The sequence below is a fragment of the Pelodiscus sinensis genome, chromosome 8 (assembly GCF_049634645.1).
Source record: "Pelodiscus sinensis isolate JC-2024 chromosome 8, ASM4963464v1, whole genome shotgun sequence".
Lineage (NCBI taxonomy): Eukaryota > Metazoa > Chordata > Testudines > Trionychidae > Pelodiscus > Pelodiscus sinensis.
The window spans coordinates 32,704,738-32,726,750 of NC_134718.1; the positions used below are offsets into that span (position 1 = coordinate 32,704,738).

The 22,013-nt window shown below is 46.7% G+C and overlaps 1 protein-coding gene across 8 annotated transcripts in view; it reads right to left on the minus strand.

Annotated features, from left to right (window-relative positions):
- ASCC1 (activating signal cointegrator 1 complex subunit 1) overlaps positions 1–22,013 on the minus strand; it is a 94,317-nt gene that overhangs the window by 67,950 nt on the left and 4,354 nt on the right. For 2 of the 8 annotated variants that reach the window (XM_075934994.1, XM_075934993.1), the window contains exons 3-4: positions 18,926–20,756; positions 16,522–16,743 (exon numbers count right to left, since the gene is read on the minus strand). In XM_075934994.1, coding sequence (XP_075791109.1) covers positions 16,522–16,630 — 109 coding nt within the window. In that variant the 5' untranslated portion in view covers positions 16,631–16,743; positions 18,926–20,756. The other 6 variants (XM_075934991.1, XM_075934989.1, XM_075934992.1 and 3 more) reach the window with 5 other exon arrangements.

Sequence of the window (22,013 nt, forward strand, 5' to 3'; positions counted from 1 at the left end):
CAACTGCCTCCTTCACCCAGACTCCTTCCCAAACTCCATTCTCCCTCCTGCACCCCAAACCCTTACCCCAACCTCCATCCCAGACCCCACATCTCCTCCATTAATATCATGGAAGAGTGCAGCCCTTGACCACTTTCCAAAATCTTGGAGTGCTACCCTCATCAAAAATGATTGCCAACTTCTGACCTAAACTCTGTGGAACTACAGATTCAAATCCAAAAAGGGTCAACTCTGTTTTTTGTTTCTTTGAGATAAATAGATTCACTGCAGCTAACTTGAGAAAGAGGACAGTCTTTGATATGTCTGCTTTTATTGCATTCCATGTAAAAAGAGGGGCCGTTAATGTGTAAACCCAGGTGTTTGCAACTGAGTACTTGGGCATCCACCCAGGAGAGATTGAAGTGCTGCTCAACTAATTAGCAAATTGCCCACAGCCAGCAGCATGCATATATCCAGTACATATAACAACATTTATTCCACACTTGGATAGAAAAAAAATTAGGGAACATTGAGTGTTTGCCTCAATATCATGGCCAGAATTTCCCCACTCTTTACTGCCATACAGTGAGCTGTGTGTCAGTTACAATCCTCTGCCTTGGAAGTGGCTGCATTTTAGTGGCTCTGTATGTACAATTATCAATGAAAGCTGGGCAAGAGGCTATCAGCAGGCCATATCTGGCCCACCTAGCACCTGCCAGTAGGCTGCTAGACAACGTTAGTTGCCCAGCAGGTGCAAGCCCTTTAAATAGCATTTAAAAGGACTCATGCCTCCCCGGAGGCTCCCAGGCAATGTGTTAGCGGAGGGGCAGGGAGCTACCAGCCCTTTCAGCTGTTTCTATTTAAAGGGCTCGTGCCTTCCTGGTGGCTGCTAAGGTGTGAGCCCTTAAAATAGCAGGAGTTGAAAGGGCTCTCAGATCCCGTCCAGCTGCTAATATGTTGCCTGGGAGCCGCAGAGGAGGTGTGAGCTCTTTCAGCTCCTGCTATTTAAAGGCCCCGCCCCTTCCACCTGATGCCCATGATCACTTTAGAAATTTTTGAAGTGGCCACCCTTCAAAAATTCTTGCCCACCTCTGCACTAGATAAATGTAAATTATCACCTAATATGATGTAGGTTACTTAATGTGCTGAATACTGATAGCCCTGTAGAAATGGCATTATGCCATATCACTAATTGAAGTTTATACACATTAGTCTGTGTCTGATGTGAAATAATTACAACTAAACACTTGTTCACAGAACTTAATGAGCCCTCAAAATAAATTAAAATTATTAAATACTTCAAGCTACTGAATTGATGGGTGACTGCTTCACAACATCCAGCCAGCAGAGTATGATTTTGGTTATGTAGGCTTAAAGGGCCTCAGTAGGCTGGTAATACCACTTTTTCATTTGAAAGACATGGTGGGTTGCATATCTCTCTAGATATAGATCTATCTAGGGCTCGACAAATAATGCAATCTACTTGTCCGTGGCGAGTAGATTGCAACCTGGAAGAGCCGGCTGGCGAGCAGGGATCGCTGTGGTTCAGCGAGCCCTGGATATACAGGCAGACTTATGTCGGATCCGCAATTACAAACTGGGTTTTTCTCGTCCTGGAGGACGGGAGCGGCGAGATGCCCAGATGCGCTGTGGTCCCGCTGCCCGCGTCCTCCGGGGCGAGAAAAGCTGCTCCGCGTCTCCCTGGTCTGCTGCGGGGGGGGGGGGGGGGGGGGGGGGGGAGTCCCCTCCAGCAGACCAGGGAGATGCAGAGCAAAGCCGCGTCGCACGCGGGCAGCGGAGCAGTCCGGACATGCCGCGGCTGTCTTTGCTCCCCGTCTCCCTGGTCTGCTGGTCCAGGGAGACACTGAGCAAAGCCGCAGAGGACCCGGGCGGAGGGACCACGGTGCGTCTCAGTCCCGCCGCCCCGTCTCCCTGGTCTTCTGGGGGGGGGGGGGCGCAGCTAGTGTGCCCTCCCCCCTCTCCCCCCAGCAGACCAGGCTTTTCTCTGGATGCCTGTGGTAGAGGAGCTGGGGCGCTGCCGGTTGGTCCTGCAGCGCCGCTCTGGGCGCTACTGGACCAACCCGGCAGCACCCCAGCTGCTCTGCCCCAGGCGTCCCCAAGTCAGCCGCTGCTGAAACTGACCAGCGCTGACTACAGGAAGCCCGAGGCAGAGTTGCTCTGCCCCTAGCTTCCTGGAATCAGCCGCTGATCAGTTTCAGCAGCAGCTGACTTGGGGACGCCTGGGGTTCTTAAGTTGAATCTGTATGTAAGTAGGAACTGGCGTCCAGATTCAGCCGCTGCTGAAACTGACCAGCGGCTGATTCCAGGAAGCCCAGGGCAGAGCAACTCTGCCTCAGGCTTCCTGTAGTCAGCCGCTGGTCAGTTTCAGCAGCGGCTGAATCTGGACGCCAGTTCCTACTTACATACAGATTCAACTTAAGAACAAACCTACAGTCCCTATCTTGTACGTAACCCGGGAACTGCCTGTATCTATAAACAATTTTCCTGTGGGACAACAGAATGACGTCATCTGCCTCCACGGGCTGGGGAGTAGGCATGGTCAAATAAAGCCTAGCAGGAGAAGGCAAACCTGGCCCAGCCCTCCCCAGAGGCTGGGCACAGAGTTAGGTCTGACTCACTGCAACCCTGGCCTGGCCCTCCCCTCCCCAGTGGCCAGGGGGACAGCCGGGGATGCTTCAGCCCACTGAGACTCTGCACCCCCAGCTCCTTCTCTCACCCCGTCCACTGAGATCCCACGCTTCCAGTCTGCTCACTCATTTACCCCTCCCCCGCCAAGACCCCGCTCCCACTACCCCCTTACTCATCACCCTGCTGAGACCTCACTCCCTCAGCCCCCTCACACACACCCTCCTCTGAGGCCCTCCCCCTACCAGACACCTACCCCAGAAAGGAGGTTGGCAAGGAGGTGGCACAGCCCCCTAGTTATATAAAAACAAACATTGATATCCTTTTATTTTAGCACATGACTAATACAGTAGAGGGCATTTTATTTGCAGAAGAGGCTTGGAAGGTGAGCCAGTATGACAGTGGTATTCTGAGAACAGTATAGCAACCTCTGATTCCTGTATAGAACTGAATCCTGGGATGGGATTTTCCAGGACTGGTGGCAAAGTTCTCATTCTAAAGAGGAGCCAACCCTTTGACATTTTCTTGTTTTAATTTAGAAATCTTGTAGAGCATGAGGAAGGGTACATGTATTTTATTCAACTTTTGGTCAATCTGTTCCTAATAATGTGATAACTATTTTGAGAGGCAGCAGCAGTTTAAATGAAGCATCCTGTAAGGATAGCATTAATTTAGGATTTTAATTTTAAATAACATCTCACGCATTCGTTCTCTCCAAATGGATGCAGTTGTCTATGTCTGGTTGCATACTGTGATGGCCCTTTTTCAAAGAAACCATTTAAAATATTTATAAATGTCACCCAATTGTACATCTTTTTCAGGTAGTTTTACAGTTGTTTAAAATAATTTACCCTTGGATTCTTTAAGGGTACGTCTACACTGCACAGCTCTTTCGGGACACCGGATGTATCCCGAAATAGCTACCCTGAGTCTTAACAAGCCATGCGTTATTTTGAAATATTTTTCGAAATAAGTCACGCTATTTCAGCATCAAGGGATGTCTCGAATAACGTGTTATTACGAAGTTTGGTTCTGTGTAGATGCATCAAATTTCAAAATAAGCTATTTTGAAATAGAATTGAAATAGCTAATTTACGTAGTAAAAATTGCGTATCTTATTTTGAGTTTTGGATGCTGTGTAGGTGTACCCTGTGGGATCTTGGACTTACCAGTTATACTATCAAGAGCAGATTTAAATAATGTTTGTCATGTTATTTCTAAGGTAATTGTGTAATTGATGTTTGTAAAATGCATGGGTAATTTTAAGTGACTTGCATGGGATTATTTTTATGGAAATTGCAAAGTACAGAAGTTAATATTTGTTTAAATTCTGAGTGAGTCACGGATTGCCAAAAGATTAGCTGACTTCTATTTAACTTGCTTCCAGTTTCATGTTTGCTAAAATCATTTGGAAAAGGATTGATGTTATATTTATGGATTTGTAGCATTTCTGTAAGTACAGCCTAGTTGCTTGAACAATAGGCTCTGTACAAATGATTAAAATAAATACAAGATTGTTATATCAGATATATCAGGTGAAGTTTAAGGATTGTGTATACATTAGCCTCTCAAGTTATGTGAAATGCTGAAAATTCATTTTCATTGGGCCCTGTTGTTCAGCCTTTATTCAGGCAAAGTTCCCAATAATGATAATGGACAAGGCTTAAAAACTCCACTCAGCTTGTGTTGATTAGAGTGAAAGATACTGTGCTACCATTAACCCTGCAATTTAAAAGAATCAGTGTACGTATGGTATATCTCCTGTGATTTTGTTAGACTCCGTTCTCCATCCTGGTTTCACTCCACTGTCCCTATCATGGATCTCTGTTGTCTTCAGTGTCCATTTCTTTATCTCCTTTCACTATATTTTGTTTTGTCTCTTTTTCCCCCATGTTGTTGGTCTTCTCTCCTAGCTCAATACGCATATCTAATCAGTCTCTATGGCCTACTCCACTTATGCCTGCTCAGAGCTCTTATCCATTCACACAGCTAGAAAAGCTTTTGTCATACTGTACACTTAAGCCTTGCGGATACTAATGCAGGCTATTAACCTAAGTAATGCAGCTTTACTTACTTGAAGACTATAAGTTTAGTTGACATGTTTATCACGGTATCTTCACTGCGGTAAGTCAACAGCTGACACTTTCCCTTTGAGTATGGTTACTCTTCTTGTTTTGGTGGAGTGCCGGAGTTGACAAGAGAGCTACTCAGTGGTTGATTTATCGCATCTTTACTGGAGGCAATAAATCATCTTCTGCTAGGCTGATTGCTTTCAATTGATCCAGCCAGTAGTAAAGACATACCCTTAGTAAACAGAACTAAACCACTAGCTAATGACTGGTATGAAAGATGAGAGGCCTTGCTGTCTCGGGGCAAGTCCCAGGTAAGAAACTAACTTTTTTCCTCTGTTGTGCTGCTCAGATAGTGGAGGATCCTGTGACTTCTACAGTGGTGCTGCTCCTGCACTTTGGTTAAATTTTTAGTATCCTCTGATACATACAGGTTATCTAATAAATTGGATCCTCTCCTTTCCCCACCCCACCTCTGGCTGTTGGAAGGGAGGAGCATTGTATTTCTGTTCCACCTGAGTGATATGGATGCTGTGGGAGTGGGTGGCCTTTACCAGCCTTTTCTTCCTATGAATCCTGGCTGCTATAGTGGGGAGCTACCCTACGCTATACCAGTGCTTCTCATTGGACAGGTCCATGGACTAGTACCACTCCCTGAGATCTCCCTGACACAGTTTAAGAAAGCAACAAGCTGATCCCTGGTATCAAAATGGTTGAGAAACACTGCTCTGTCACCTCCAGGTTGGATTTTAGTTCTGTTACTCTATTGCCTATCCTCTGCTGTTGTCCAGTTTCTCAAGCAACAGCAGAGTGAAATGACCTACTGTGGCGGGCCCCTCCCGCCTGGGTCCCCGACCCCTCGTGATACAGTCTCTCCCTGGCCCTTTAAGCCAGGCCAAAGGCCCTCTGGCCTGAATCCCCGAAACAGTCTACAGCTGGCCCTTTAAGCAGGGCTAAGGCCCCCTGGCCAGAGTCCACACAGTTTACAGTTGGCCCTTTAAGCAGGGCTAAGGCCCCCGGGCCTGAGTCCACACAGTTTACAGTTGGCCCTTTAAGCAGGGCTAAGGCCCCCTGGCCTGAGTCCGCAAAACAGTCTATAGCTGGCCCATTAAGCAAGGCCAAGTCCACAACACAGTTGTCGTTGTAGCAGGGCACACCCCAGGTAGGGGGACCCGGGGCCCCCCCTACTCCACCGGGTCCCAGCCCAGGGCCCTGTGAGCGACCAGGTACTGGGTCACTCTCTCGGCAGGGCCATCCAGCCGAAACGCGCCGAGGTTCTCGGGCCGGGAGCGGCGGCTCCTGCTCCGGGCCACTTCCTACCTGGACCCCCGGGGTTCCTTCCCCTGGACTTGCCCAGCTGGCTGCAATCTCCAGGCCGGCGTCCTCTCAGCAGGCAGTCTCTGGGTTGCACCAATTCGCCTCCGCCTTCCTTCCGGCCTCTCCTGGAGTCCCTGGCAACCGCTGAGGGGGAGCTCCTTTCTCCAGTCCTTCTCCTTCAGCTGCCTCCCCTGACTGAGTCCTGGCCCAGGCTTTTATAGCCCTGCTGCAGCCTGGGCATGCTCGGTAGGGCTGTGGGGGAGGGGCCTCTGCAGCCAGGTAACCCTGGCTGTGCCCTGTAGGTTCAGTGCGGGGCTGCCTTGCCCCGTCACACTTACCATCTGTTTTACTGCTGCCCACTGAGTTCTGAATAGCTGCAGTGAGGCCGAAAAGGCTTAGTTCTCTTTGTGCTGCAGTTTGCAAAGCTTTATGCAGTAGCAGAGGCACTTGAATCATTTGCAGACAAGACAGCACTGGTTCATGTTGGGAGGATAACTTTAAACAATAAGAGCTAAAACACATTTTAAGATAATAGATACAGATGCAGCAGCTGATAGCAGTTGCCTGGCAAAGCTTTCTGCTGTTCTTGGGCAAGTGGATTTTCAGGGTGTGGGAAAGGGAATTTTGCATGAAAAAGGAAGGGGGTGGGAGGAAAAATAGGATTTCTGAATATTAATTGACATGCACAATTGAAGAGTATTATTAAGCTCTATCAGATTTTGCTAGCTGTTTGCATATGGCAACTGCTAACTCTTCTCCTCGTAGGATGAATCAAAAGAAATAAAATGAGGGTCACACCTAAAATTATATATTTGATAGGTACGTTGCCTTTGAAAGTATCTCTTGCCATGTTTAAGCAACTAAATATGTTAGTTAAAATTAATTGTAGACTTTGTCTGGTGAGGTAGACAACCCCTCACCAATATATAGGAACAAAAGTAACATCTTTTTTCCTAACACGTCGTTATTATTAGCTCCCATTGTCAGAAAACACCAGAGGTGAAAATAGGCTGCTGCTCCCTGGTGTGGTGCTCTGGCAAGAAGCGGATGGCTGGGGCACTAAGCTGCAGGGGGAGAGTGCTCTCTGCCTGGCTCCCAGGGCTTCCTGCTGACTGCCATACTCAGCAGCAGGCAGCCAGACACATTAAAAGGGGCTGGCTGGGGGTGCCTTCCCCACTGTCCATGAGTGCCCAAGCCCCCTCCCTTCCACCACCATTTCTCCCCTTCTCCTCTCCTGCACAGCCAGGAGCAAGAGGAAAGCAGCAAGATCTGCACTTTCCCTTGCTCACTGAGGGTACATCTACACAGCAGCATTGTTATTTCAGAATAACTGGCGTTACTCTGCAATAACAAAGAGCATGCCTACACTACAAGCTTTTATTTTGAAATAATGTTAAGCTGGAGGACTTCTTCCTTCCACTTCCCTTACTCCTCATAAAATGAGGTTACCATGAGTCAGAGTAAGAGTGTTCTTCCTTTGACTTCCTGTTGTGTAGACAGCACCAAAAGCCAAATTAAGCTATTTTGACTTCAGCTATGCAATTGATGTAGCTGAAGCTGCATAGCTTATTTCAACTAGCCCTGCTGTGTAGATGTACCCTCAGAGGAAGAGGGAAGAAGAAGAAAAGCAACGGAGACTAGTATGTGCTAAGGATGTTAAGAAATGGGTAATCTACTAATCGTGTATTGTAGTCAGTCAAAAATTTTATTGACTATACAATTAGTCGATAAGGGAAGGCTCAGAATTTGGGGGGGGGATAAGGGCTCTGGCTAGGGGTGAGTTTGGGGCGCATGAGAGGTTCCAGGCTGGGGCCAAGGGATTTGGGGTGCAGGAACACTCTGGGCAGGAGGTTGTTTGGGGTGTGGGCAGGGGTTAGGGAGCAGGAAGGGGCTCAGGTTTAGGCTGTGGAGATCTGGGATTGGGGTGCAGGACACTTATAACCTCATTTGATGGCCGAGAGGTGGCTCCATGTTGCCCGGTGCTCACCTGTAGGCACCACCCTCTGCAGCTCTCATTTGCCATGATTCCTGGCCAATGGTGACCGTGGGGACAGAGCTTCCTGGCACTTAGTGACATGGTCCCAGCCTGGAGGGAAGGAATGGCAGCGAATGGAGCTGCACCCATACACCCCACAACACAGGAGCTTTACAGCAAAAGCACCCCAAAAGCCCATCTTAATCCAACATGCTGCGTGGCCAGAGGAGCACGCTTCTTGCCTGGCCACAGCAGTTGCTGGCTGGGGCTAGAGGAGCGCAGGGCTTATTAGGCACTTGTGCTACCACACAGCTTAGCAGGAACTTTGATTTTAATACTTGGCCATCATAGTTGACATACAGGAAGGTAGCCTGGCAGAACAAAGAAGTCTTTGGAGGACTGTGCATCTCCTTTGGCTTTAAAATTAATTTAGCGAAGAATGTGTATAAATGTCTTAACTATAATATTTATCCTAATAGCCATAAATATTAGTGATCATTCTGTATATGAGCTTCTCTCTGAGCTGAGAGAACTGGAGTGAGCTGTAGAATTGTAACTCCATTGCCCTTAGTTTTTAGAATATTTTGCACAAAATGGGATTATTTTAAATTGGTTGTGTATAGAATAAGTAGTGCTGGTAGTATCACTTGCAGTATGAAATTGTTGTTCACTATATGGTTATCCCACTGCTCCATATAGTCATTAATCTGTAGCATCAGATGTACAGCCAGTCCCCGGGTTACGTACAAGATAGGGACTGTAGGTTTGTTCTTAAGTTGAATTTGTATGCAAGTCGGAACTGGTACATATTGTAGGGGAAACTCTAGCCAAACATTTCTCCAGAGCTCAGTTTTATTCTCCCACACCTCACTTCCCTCAGTCCTTTATTCTCAAGCTGAGGTGTCTGCTGAGAAAAGCCGCTCCGCGTCTCCTTGGTCTGCTGCGGGGGGTCGCTAGCTTCGCGTCTCCCTGGTCTGCTGGGGGGAAGCAGCTAGTGCGGGGTTGCCTCACCCGGTTTGTAAGTAGGGATACGATGTAAGTTGGATCCATGTAACCCGGGGACTGCCGGTACTCTAGTCTACCTCAGAACTTGAAGATAGCCACTTCCTTGAGGATGATAAAATCTATTTTACAGCCTTTCAGTTGCTGAACAAAATACTTTAACATGGTGAAGACTGGAGGCTCTGCCTACAGTTGCAGACATCAGTTAATGGAAGAATATGCCATGATGTTGATAGAGCAAGACTTGCATACGTATGAGGCAATAGCAGTTGTTGTCCTAAGAAGACCTTTTATATTAGGTAAAAATGCCCAGTCAGGGGTTGAGATAAGGAGGTACTAAAGAGTTTAAGACCCACTTATGAGTAGTTGTGCACTCTCACTCTTGTTGACAGTAGGAGTTAAAGAGCTATACACTTTGCAGAAACAAGCCCAGTTTTTTTCTGATTTATTGTGAGTCTCAATTAACATTTAACAGACATTATTGTCTGTACAATGGATAGCTGATGGACCATGTCTTGCTTTAAGGTTTGTATTTAAAGAAAAATTGAAGTACAGATTGTCAAGTATTATGTCTCTCTAGAACCTGGTCTCCTTTCACTGTGCTTTTTATATGACAAAACCACCTTTGCTAAACATTTATTTTCATATTGCACTGCTCTGTCCTCAGCCAAGGAGTGAACATAAGTCAGTCACCCTACCGTCTCCCAAAAAGCCATTCACAGCTGAGTTTATACAGTGTTTTCAGTGATTCTCCTTCTGGTTTTCAGTACACTGTGGCACTGACATACTGCTTTGTCCTATAATTGCACTGTGGAACAGTCAATTTTGTTTTAAGGGTGAAATTGTCATTTTGTATTTGGACAGGTGAATTGTCACTCTCATACAAGGGCTACTCCACACATCTTTAGCTGTATTTTCAGAAACACAGGGAAAACTTGAGCTTCATGGAGCTTTCAAACTAGATCTCAAGACTTCCTAAACATGAGTTGGATGACTTTTGTGGGCAAATGCAGATCTTTTAGGAGTTCAGCAATAGTTCTTGGGCTGTTGATTATTCAAGTTCGTTGTTAAGAAAAAGACTAATGGCTAAGAGATCAAGATTTTCTTTTAATCAGAATGCCACATCATCTTTCATCCATCTCAACAGCAGCCATAAGGAACAGGCACAAGTACGGGCAGTCCCCGAGTTACGTGGATCCGACTTATGTCGGATCCGCAGTTACGAACGGGGCCCGTCTCCCTGGTCTCCAGCAGACCAGGGAGAGGAAGCAAAGCGGCAGAGCACGCGGGCAGCGGACAGCCCAGACGCGTCTGGGCTGCCCACGTGCTCCGCGGCTTTGCTCTGCTTTGCTCCCCATCTCCCTGGTCTGCAACTTAAGAACAGTCCCTATCTTGTACGTAACCCGGGGACTGCCTGTAGTACCATAATACCTAACAGTGCAGCACCATACCCACTCTGTGCTGCATTTCCATATTAGCACTGGGTAAAAGTCAAAGCCCTTGTGGGAGACTTGAACCTACCACTTCCTGACTCAGAAGGCTGCACATTACCAGAATAGGACAACGTGTCTAAATAGGTGAGCAGAGGAAAAAGGACACACTGAACATTAAAAATTGTAAAAAAGAGTGACAGCACTTATTGAAAGCTTTTTGGACATAAAACTCTTAGGAAAGATTAAATCGCCTCTCTATTTCATTTACAGATGGCTCAGAAAGATTCCTCTGTGAATCCGTTTTCAGTTATCAGGTTGCCTCTACATTAAAGCAAGTGAAACATGGTAAGCTTTCAAGTGTTGTATGTTTTTTGAACATGCATGTAAGTTTTACTGTGGGAGCTGCAGAGGAAAATATATCAAAAGCCAACATACTGTGCCGTGAACCACAAAAAGCAGAACAGCTATTTAACTTCCTGAATTAGACTAACTGAGGCTATTATTAGGTCCTTTCAAACATAATGCAAATATTAAATTAAACTCTCACAATGTGGGGGTGGAAGCAGAGAAGTGTTTCTAACCTCATTTTTTCCATTGCTCTATGCTATACTGTAAACACAAGAAAAGAGGTCTGAACAGTGGGCAGAGTGGAAACCTCACACATTCTAATCTTAGCTGTAATAGTTACTTCTGACCATAACCATGTCTACACTATGTCAACTGAATCAGGTATGCAGGGTTTGGGCTGAGAGACTACAACATTTTGGTGTAGATGGTTAGGCTTAGGCTGGAGCCCCAGCTGCAGGATGCCCTGAGTAGAGAAGTCCCAGGCTCCAGCCCAAACATTTAGACTACACCTACTTTCCCCCTTCCAAACTGTTCTGATTTCTTCCCCGAGAGAGGTTTTGTTTTCCTTGTCCCCCATCAACATGTCAGGGACTTTGTGTGTATTGCCATACTCCTTGGTGGTGGTGGTGGTGGTGGTGGTGTGGGAGATAAGTCATTGACAGTGTCAAGTTAAACTCTATTGGGAGTGTGAGAAGAAATGTGAGAGAACATTATTATGCTGGAGACCATTCATGGGTGCCATTTAGAAATTGTTTTGTCTATAAGAGAGGTACTTAAATCTGTGGCTGTGCTAATCAGATGGCAAGGTCTCCAGATATCTCCCCAGTTCTCCCCTTTAAGTTTTTGCCTGGATCAATAGGGTTCTGGCCATTGATGCTGTGATGGTGAGTTGGGTTCCCCCAACCCTGCACCCCCGTAGCAGCAGGAACAGACTCCACCAGCCAGTAGAATAGAGAGTTTATTGCTTCTCCAGGGTACAGCACAGCATAGATGTAATCTGGTTACAGGAATTAGGGCCAGAATGCCTCAGAGCCCCCTTAAGATGGGGGTGACTGGGCCCTTACAACCCCAGCCCCCTCCTTCATGGCTTCAGCCCAAAAAACCTGCCCCTTTCCCCAACCGCCAGCTCCTTTGTTCAGCCTCTTCCCTCAACTTGTAGAACGGGTTTGACCACCGCCCTGGGGCGGCAAGGCATCTCCTGCTGGGCCATGCTTACAGACAGCCGCCAGTGGGGGTCACCCACAGCCCAAGCATGTCAACCAGCAAGGGACTGACACTACACCACAGATGCCTAGAACATTTTATAGAATTGATCAACTACAACATTCAAATGTTATGTACATACAGAGAAATACCACTAAATTGTGTTTAAGGCCTCCACAAGCTCTTAGCCAGTTATGCTAAAGAAAATAATCCCATATTTTGCATTAGTAAATTTGTGTTTTCCTCTTATTGTCTTTGATCCACATTAGGGCCTCAATATGTTCAGGGAGCTGCAGATAAATGTCCTGGCCCATACTTAACCACCTTCAGGGACTAAAAAAGGATATTAATGAAGCCTGTTCTCCTGTGGATCTGATGAAGCCTCCACTTATGTAGGGAAAATATCAATAGTTTTTTTTTTAATATTCAGACTAGCCTGACACAGTGGAGCAATTATTTTCCAGTACCTGGATTATTTGGGAAGGACATCCTTGCACAATACATCTAATTAAAAAATGTAAGTGAAATATTATTGCAAACAGTGTTTATCTTTGTACTACTTATAGATCAACAAGTTGCTCGCATGGAAAAACTAGCTGGTTTAGTAGAAGAATTGGAAGCAGATGAATGGCGGTACAAGCCAATAGAGCAATTGCTGGGGTTCACGCCATCCTCAGGCTGAAAGCTTTGGAATCACTGGTGTTGAAAGACAACACAAATATACACCACTAAGGACTCAAATGTGCTCTCATTTATAGTGTGTTCCTAGCTCCATCATATTTTTAAGTACACATCAGGTGGTGCTGTAATCATATCCAGTAAGTTACAACAATAAAACTGTAAATCCTTGTAGTCTTCTTCATGGTAGACATTTGGTAATAATTCAGCAGGGCCTCCTTGCTGTAATTTGTGATACAGTAAGTTTTAAAGACAGAATAACCTGTTTGTTTAAAGGGGAAGGGAAGGTTATTGTAAAAAACCCAATCATTTATACTCACAGTGGTGTGTACATGCCTGAACTGGCCAGGTAATATCAATCATTCAGGACGTAGATACTTTTGCTATTAGAGTTCAAATCCTGAAGGGCAAAAGCATGGGGTACTGAATGGAAAGAAGGTTCTTGTTGAAGATGAATGTGATAACTAACTGTGCAGGGTGAACTGAAGGGGAAAATGTTAACTGATTTCTATATTTAGAGCTCCTTGTTTTTGCTGAGTTTTTTCACTCTGCTGGAATGTTTCTTTTTTGCCTGTAAACAAGGTATTAGGAGAATGGAATTGTTTAATGCAGACACAATGACTCAAGACACTGAAATCTGTTCTCACTTTACTAAAGTGTACTAAAATTGTTTCATGGCCAATAAACATCAAGAGTTTGAAGTCTCTTTCTTGAATTTTTCTAAGGCTTTGGGATGTGAGGAAAGAAATCAACTGTTTTGTGGACAGGATGGAATGTTATGGAGCAGCAGAGGCAGCTCCATAGTTGTAATGGCAATCCACAAGATGAACCTCTCCAATCCAGCATTCTCTGGTCTGGCAATCTTCATGGTCCAGCATGATTTTTGTTAGCTTTAGGTCCACTTATGGGTGTGGCCCAGGTTCCTGCTACCTCAAAGTTTTACAGGCACCAGTCCTGGCTCTGTTTGGAGCTGTTATTTAGCTTTAATTTACCCCTAAATGTGTTCTAACATCCCAGTAACCAGTGGAAGTGTTGGTAATGCTGCTAAGCCCAGGGTAGGCAAGATGTAGCTTGCAGGCTTGATGTGGCCTGCCAAGCCACCTGATATGGACTGCGGCCACCTTGCTAGGACTCTTAGAGCAGCTCACACCACTTTAAACAGCTGGCTGCTGACACTTCTCTCCCTCCCCCCCCAGCATCCAGAAGAGGGGGGAAGTGTCATGTATAGCCTTCTCTTCCCTCCTTCCGCCTCTCCCACCTCCCCATGCTGGAGCACAGCAACATGGAGCAGCCAGCCATTTTACTGAGGCTGGGACTGTAGGTAGACGGGCAGCCTACCTCAGGTTCCAGCAAGGTTGCTGGCTTGGAGTCACCGAGGTAAGTGCCTCCCAAGCAGAGCCTGCCTCTGTCACACATACCCCCTTCCCAACCACCTGCCCCAGGTCACCAGTCAAATGTGTGGTACCCCCTTTCCTCACCTCCAGGTCACAGCTCCCTCCCAAACTCTGTACCCCCTCATGAACTCCAACCCCAGGCCAGAAATCTCTCCTGGACCCAGCCCCCCAAGCCTCTGCCCCAGATCACAACCCAAACTCCCTCTTAGATCACACTCCAGTCTCCTACCCCAAGCTTCCTTCTGCACTCAACCTCTGTCCTAGACCACCTCAACAGAAGTGTGGCCCTTGGCCACTTACCAAAATCTTGGAGAGCTCCTCCTCTCCCCCCCCCCCCCCCCATTAAAAGTTACTGCTCACCCCTGTGCCAGACAATATTGATTTTCCATGGTCTGGCAATTCTCTGGTTCCTTAGGTCCTGAGGGTGCCAAACTAGGAGTTCAAGCTTAAGACTAATTTTTAAAAGATCCCCCAAAAGAATCCCCTTCGCCCTACACTTTGGCCATCCCTGTCAAACATGCCAAAAATATATCAAAAGTGCAAAGCAATATTACTAGGATATAAAATTCCATTTCTCGGACAAGAAATCCAATGACACACAATTTCTACGGACTCAGAAAACATATGTCCTGTGGCAAGGCATTTCATATCAAACATGAATAGCAATCTTAGTACTTACATTGCTCCCAGAATGTATCATATGTATCTGAATAGCTCACAACGCCCTGGAAAGGAGGATAGTAATATGTCACCGCTCCGGGCAACTGCACTTGTATCCTGCACTGTGGTAAAGCAAGGGCACCCACTCTCAAGCTTCCAGATACCCTAGCTATTACCTCTTGAGCAGACAAGTACATCTTTTCACTCCTTTCCGAGCAGGATAGTTCCAGGATGCACAGTCCCCTGAATATACTGTCATTACAGCAAGATATTGCCAAAGCAAGCCTACTTGCTTTATCTTCAGAAATTGATAAAGTACTGTCAAGTTACTATACAGTAGTTCTCATACAAGCCTATTTTATTCTTAAAGTACTACAAGCTAAATATTGAAATAATAAACATTTACAAGCATGCTAATGAGCTTCCAAGAGATCCTTCCAACTCTCTTCAACTAGGGATGTTAAAAAGCTTGGGGGGGGTTGTTAGTGTAAACATATAGGGGAGGGGGAAGGCAAATGTGGGAGCTAGCATGCATGGGAAGCTGGCTTAAGACAGCTTCCCCAAGCACTGGCTCCCACCTCTTTACATGCAAACCCCTACCCCCATTGCTGCCTCTGTAACTGTGATGGTTAACTGATGACCCCTGGCTCAGCTGGTTAACCGTATACACAGTCACATTCTTATCTTTAACATGGGCTCTGGCAAGTGAGTGCTTCAAACCCCTTGCAAAGAAAAAGTCACCCATGGTCATAAGTTCATAACCACATCATGTCTGAACTAGCACCTACTCTCATGGGCCTTAGTATACATTACGTCCTTTCCAACTTTTGCCTAAGTTCTGGGATCCTTAGTGGACTAACAATCCTGTCCTGAGCCTTTTTAAAACGAGGCTATATATCTAAAAATCCTGTCTTTTGGTCTCTGGCAAATTCAGTTTGAACTAGTCTATGTGAGCCTCTTCAGGAATTTTGCTTCTAAGGGCTAATAACTAGTGGAGTTATAGTAACATACTCCAGTTACATAAACTCTCCCAACACCACAAACAACTGCATTTTACTATGATGATCCCCAAAGTAGGGATGTCAAATCCCATTTAATCACTTAAATGTTAGGTTTAACTGGTTAAACCTGATCTTGCAAACAGAAGGCCTGATTGGATCGCTCCCGGCCTGCAGCACAGTGGGTCCAGCCAGGCTGAAGCAACCCCCCAGCTTGCGGCATGGTGGGCTCAGCTGAGCTGGAGCAGCCTTCTGCCTGCATGGGGGTGGGGAGCTGCTCCAGACTGGACAGGCCACTGGTAAACCAGTAACTGGTAAGCATCATCCAGTAAGGGTGATGCTAACCAGTGACATCCCTTCCCCAAAGGCATTGATCTTAGTTTACCGAGAAGTACTGTGGCATCTTATCAACTAACAGATTTATTGGAGCATAAGCTTTTGTGGGCAAAGACCCACTTCATCAGATTCAGACTAACATAGCTACCCCTCTGATCTTAATTTACTTTAATTCCATTAGATTTGTCCAGGATATTGCAGGATAGTGTCATATCCTTCATGGTATTATTCCCATTTTACAGGTAGAAAACAAAGACACAGAGAAATTAAGCCTAAGGTCCACATGGGAAGCCACTGGCAGATCAGAGATCTGAACCCCGGTGTCCCAAGTCCTAAACTGACCCATTAATCAATGGATCATTTTTCTTCAGCACATTACACCACCAGAACTTACAACATTCTGATTTAAGAGTCTGGTAACCTGAGTCTATTGCTTTTGAAATATGTATTACAGCATGATTCAGTACTATAAGAAGTTATTACCCAGTTCTTCTTTGAGTGGTCCCCGTGGGTGCTCCACTCTAGGTGTCGGGCTCGTCCCGGCGCCGCTGATCGGAGGCTTTTCGTAGCCGTAACTGGCCAGACCGCGCATGCGCGGCAGGCTTCGCGCGGTTTCTTCGGTCACGCGGTCCGGCCCCCCCGCCAGTTCCTTTCAACCGTCCTAGGTTGCTGACGGACATCGGATTCTCTCCTCAGAGACAGATCCTTGAGAGATAAACGTTAAAATTATCACAAGTTTTCCACAGTTTATTGTTAATTAGTTAGTTAGTCATTTGTTTAAAAAAAAAAAATTTCTCGAAGTTCAGTAGATAGTTAAGTTACGGTTTTTCTCTATTATTCGTTATCGTTATAAGAATATATATATATATATATATATATATATATATATATATATATATATATATATATCATGCCCGGCTCTCTGGGGTTTAAGAAATGTGTTCGATGCAAGGACCCCATGCCAGCGTCAGATGGCCACGACGCGTGCATACGCTGCTTGGGAGAGTCCCATGTGCCGGGAAAATGTGCCCATTGCTCGAAGTTAACGGCCAGGGCACGTAAAGACAGAGACATGAGGCTGAAGCTTATCTTGTTTGACAAGGCTTTACAGCCCTCTGAAGCGCCTCAACGGGAGTCTTCCCGAACTCATGAGAAGACGTCTCCACCGTGCACGGGGTCGACTCAAAAGAAATCTAAGCGAGTCTCCCCAGCGCGCTCTGCCCCGGGCTTCCTGGAATCAGCCGCTGATCTGTTTCAGCAGCGGCTGAATCGGGGACCCCTGGGGCAGAGCAGCTGGGGTCCTGCCGGGTTGGTCCCGCAGCGTCGTCCTTTGGCGCTGCGGGACCAACCCGGCAGCACTCCAGCTGCTCTGCCCCACGCGTCCCCAAGAGCAGCTGGGGTACTGCTGGGTTTGTTCTGCAGCCCCGAGGGGCAGCGCTACGGGACCAACCGGGCAGTACCCCAGCTGCTCTGTCCCAGGCATCCCCAAGAGCAGCTGGAGTGCTGCTGGGTTGGTGCCGTAGCGCCACCCCTCGGCGCTGCGGGACCAACCCGGCAGCACCCCAGCTGCTCTTTTGCAGGCATCCCCGATTCAGCTGCTGCTGAAACTGACCAGCAGCGGCTGAATCAGGGACTCCTGGGGCAGAGCCTGACTATCATAAGGGGGGGGCTATGAGGTGTCTGGGGTGGCATCCCCTCCCACCCCACTCCAGACCCCTCATAGCCCCCCTTCTGATAGTCTGGCATATCTGATAATCCAGCACCCCCTGGGTCCTAAAGGTGCCGGATTATTGGAAGTTTACTGTATATGGGAACTGTTATACATGTTTTACAGACAGGATGAGGCACAAAGACTGTAGGGACAACATTTTCAGAAATGGTCACTTGGTGCTTCTTTTGTGGATGGCAAACTGGATATACCAATGCATGATCATCAAATATGTTGAGTGTCAGCAGCTCCCACTGACTCCAGTAAAAGTTGTGGTGGATTCAAAAAAGCAGGTTCAAGGCATTTCAAGTTGGGCACTCAGTATCTGTTGCTTTTAAAAACTTTGCCTAAGTGACTATTCCAAAGTTGCACTGCAACTCAACATCATTTGGAAATAGAACCTAGAAATCCTGAACCCTAGTTGCCTGCTATAACCATAAAATTTCACCACACTCTTTCTATAAGGATTTGTTTGTTTAAGTCATATGAAAGTGGTATTCAAACCAATGCTGACAGTCTTGTTACTGCAACTAGCAAAACAAGGAAGAAACAAACCAAGCTCTGTATTGCACATGAGTTGTTTGTATCTTGTATATAATACTAAAATAGATAGGTCTTTCTGGGCTGTCTGACAGAAAGTAAAAAGTTCATGTATTGTATTACAAATGGAACAACATGTTTTTTCTTCCAGTGAACACTTTTATAACAGCGAATACTGTAGCTTCTTGAAAATAGTATTCTATGTAATCTAACTGCAGCTTATTCTTTATAGATTAAACTCCCCAAGTTGCTTTTCTCTGGGGTATGGCTCTACAGGGCACTTGTGGATATAATTAATTATGCCTCATTAATCAGACTAACTTGTTTAGTCTAATTTTCCATTCCATGTGAGATTGGAGTTTTCACATTTATCATTAAAAACAGCCCTCACATGCTCTATCAGAAAGCCAGTCAAGAAGTTAATTGCCACATCAGTGATCACTTTATGCCAATTTACATCTTGTTTGAAGTGTGGAATGCAGCATTATGAAAGGGTGGGGGAAGGCTGTGAAGTGTTAAAAGTTTGCAGGAGCACAAACCTCAAAGGTCCTTGTTCAGTGATGTTCTTAGGGTTTCCTGTGGGTGCTACAAGAACATTTTGTACTAACTTTTGCTAAATATCTCTGTACTCTTCATTACCTCAATCCTCGTGCTGCTACCTAGATTCCAAAACTACATTACTGAACCTCAGCTCCCAGCCTCACAGCCGCACCCTGAAAGAATGGAAAAATACAGTGTCTGAGAAATGTTTATATAAATTCAAGAAATATCATTCTAACAAATCTTAAAGCTCAAACTAGTTGGTATGTGCCAGGGTGGAATGTCTGTACTTTTCTATCTTGTTGCCCTACTCCATCTGCACACACACAAATTAATGCCACTTCTGAAATGTTGGCAGTTGATCACTATTCTGATCTAAAGCATATAATCATGTGTTTGCCTGATGGTTGACCCCAGTTAAGAGACGAGAAATCTTATTACTCCAGTTCAAGTGGTAGAGGCTTGTGTTGCCAAGGGTACCAGGTTTAGTTCCTGCGTGTGTCCCATGATTCAATACTGCAGCATTCTAGACAAACTAAATATTATAAATGTCACCTTGCTCTTTATACTTGAAACAGACAGAGAACAAAGGCTTTGTCTGTATGAAAAATACAACCAGAATTGGGAGGGTGAGGAGGACCCGATTATAATACGGTAATTTTCCCCAACAAACATAGTAAAAGTACAGTTATGTTATATAAAGAAGATGGGCCCTAATCATAGCCATGAACTGCGCTAATGCCTTGAATGGCCCTCTACACTAGAGGACCTAGCATGGGTCAAGCTCATTAGTGTGACTGGATTTGTTTAGCAGATGAGGGTTTAGAGCAGAGGTGGGCAACTGGCAACCCCTGAGCCACATAGGGCCCATTGGAGTTGTGTGTGGCCTGTGAGACATTTTGTTCACCACTGCCCAAGCACAGGGTTGCCAGATTCCACTGGCTTCTTTTCACAGTTTTTCTCCTACCAATATTACTAAACTGACACACATGTAAAGGAAGGGAACCTGAAGTGAGGTGCTTGCTGATTGCACTCAACATTGACTATGAGAGCCACACACTCCCACTGCATCCAAAGTGCTGCTATGGTTCAATCCGCACATCCCGCAAATTCTAGTACACATGTGCAGTTACCAAGACTATCTTATCGTGGGAGACCATCTTGGTTATAACAATCTTGTGGCTAACTGAGATAAAGGAGGGCCATTGCTATGGCCCACTCAGTAGCCTACGTTGCCCATTGCTGGTTTAGAGGATTCACTACAGAAAGAGAACAGGATGACGAAGAGAAGCAACAGAGGAAAGTTGGTGAAATAGAGGACTGAATACTGAAATAGTAGACAGGAAAGAATAAAGCAGGGAAGTTGGGAGAACCCCAAAGACAGCAGTGGGGTGAAGAATAGGGATGTGATAGTCTAAACATGTAAAAGATTAACTAATGAGCCTGCCCTCCCACCATGCTGCTGCCTCTGTAGGGGGAAAACACAAGTTGGTGCTTGTGGGGAGCCACCTGGCCGTCCCTCTCCTCCACACTGTTGCCTCTGATACAGGTACAGCAGTGCTGGGGGGAGGGGGGAGGAGCCACAGGAGATGGTACATGCAGGGAACCAACTTAAAAGCAGGCTCTGTGTTCTCCAGCACCCACAGAGCAGCCTCCACCCTCCATATGTAAATGTGTAATTGCTGAAATTTCCAGCAATTACAAGTTCTTCTTCGAGCAGTGTCCCGTGGGTGCTCCACTGTAGGTGTCGGCTTGTCCCGGTGCCGCAGGTCGGAGATCTTAACTAGCCGTAGTCTGCCGGACCACGCATGCGCAAAGTACGGCTCGTGGCTTTTCGCGCCGTTTGAGCGCCGCTGGTCTGGCTCCCACCAGTTCCTCCTGACCGTCCTTGGCCGCGGACGGAACAACATCTCTCTTGCGAACTGTTTCACTAGAGATAGAGAGACGAAATATAGTCATTGTAAATGGTTATGTAGTTTAAAGTTGCAGTTTTTACAGTTATCTAGTCATTAGTCGTTAAAAAAATTTTTTTTTTCTTCAATAGTTAGTTGTTCTTTCTAAATGCTGGGCTTTAAGAAGTGCGGCGAATGCTACGAGGCAATGCCTGCCTCTGATGGCCACTCCCTATGCATCAGGTGCCTCGGGGAAGGCCACATACCTCAGAAATGTTCCCACTGTTCCAAACTGACAGCCAGAGCCAGGCGGGACATGCGTCTAAAGGTCCTCTTGTTTGACAAAGCCTTACAGCCTGAAGTCAAACAATCCAAGGGTCACGCAGAGCAAACTAAGAAAGCTAAGAAAAAACCATCACCGACGCGATCCCTTCCACCCTCAAGATCGGGTGCAGACGATAAGCCAGGGACGTCAACGGCACCGCCCGCAAGTGTTGCGAGGCCACCTAAAGACAGCCGGAGTAAGTCGGCCCCAAGCCCTTCTATATCGGGTTCAACCATATCAGCCGTCCCTTCGGTCTCTAAACCGTTCACAGGGACTTCTACGGCTTTGAGAACCGCTCCCGGCATGGAGCACCCCCCGACACTGAGCCGCTCCCGGGCACTGAGCCGCTCCCCGGCACCGAGACACTCCCCAGCACCGAAGGGCGCGCCCAAACGACTGGCGGAGACTAGTCATCCTCCAGTGCACGACCCCACTTCGGCACCACCTCAGGTTAGACCTCTAACAAGACGGCGCTCGGGAACTCCCGAGCATCCTTCCCATCCTACTCTGTCGGCACCGAATCGACCTCCACCTCCCACCAAACAACAAGAGCCTCAACCGTCATCGGCACCGGGGCGCTCCCCGTCTTCGACCGTGCCGGCACCGAGTCATCCTCCGGCACCGAAAGAATCGTCTCACCACAGGCATCCATCAGAAGGATGTTCACCGGCACCGCGACAACCTTCTCCTCTGAGTCGATCTACGGAGCGGAGGCAATCACCGGTACCGAGACAATCAACAACGGCAACGGGAACCACCTCGGCACGGATTCCTCCAATGCCAGTGGAAATAATCCCACACTCGGTCATTTCCACCCAGCTTCCTCTCCACTGGAACATTTGCTAGCACCACCGGTCCATACACCCAGGAGATTATCTTCCTCATCACCGAGCCCTGAGTTCTCTCCCGAAGTACGCTCCCCATCTCCACCGTACTCCGAGTACTCTCGTACCGGCCAAATCTCACCACG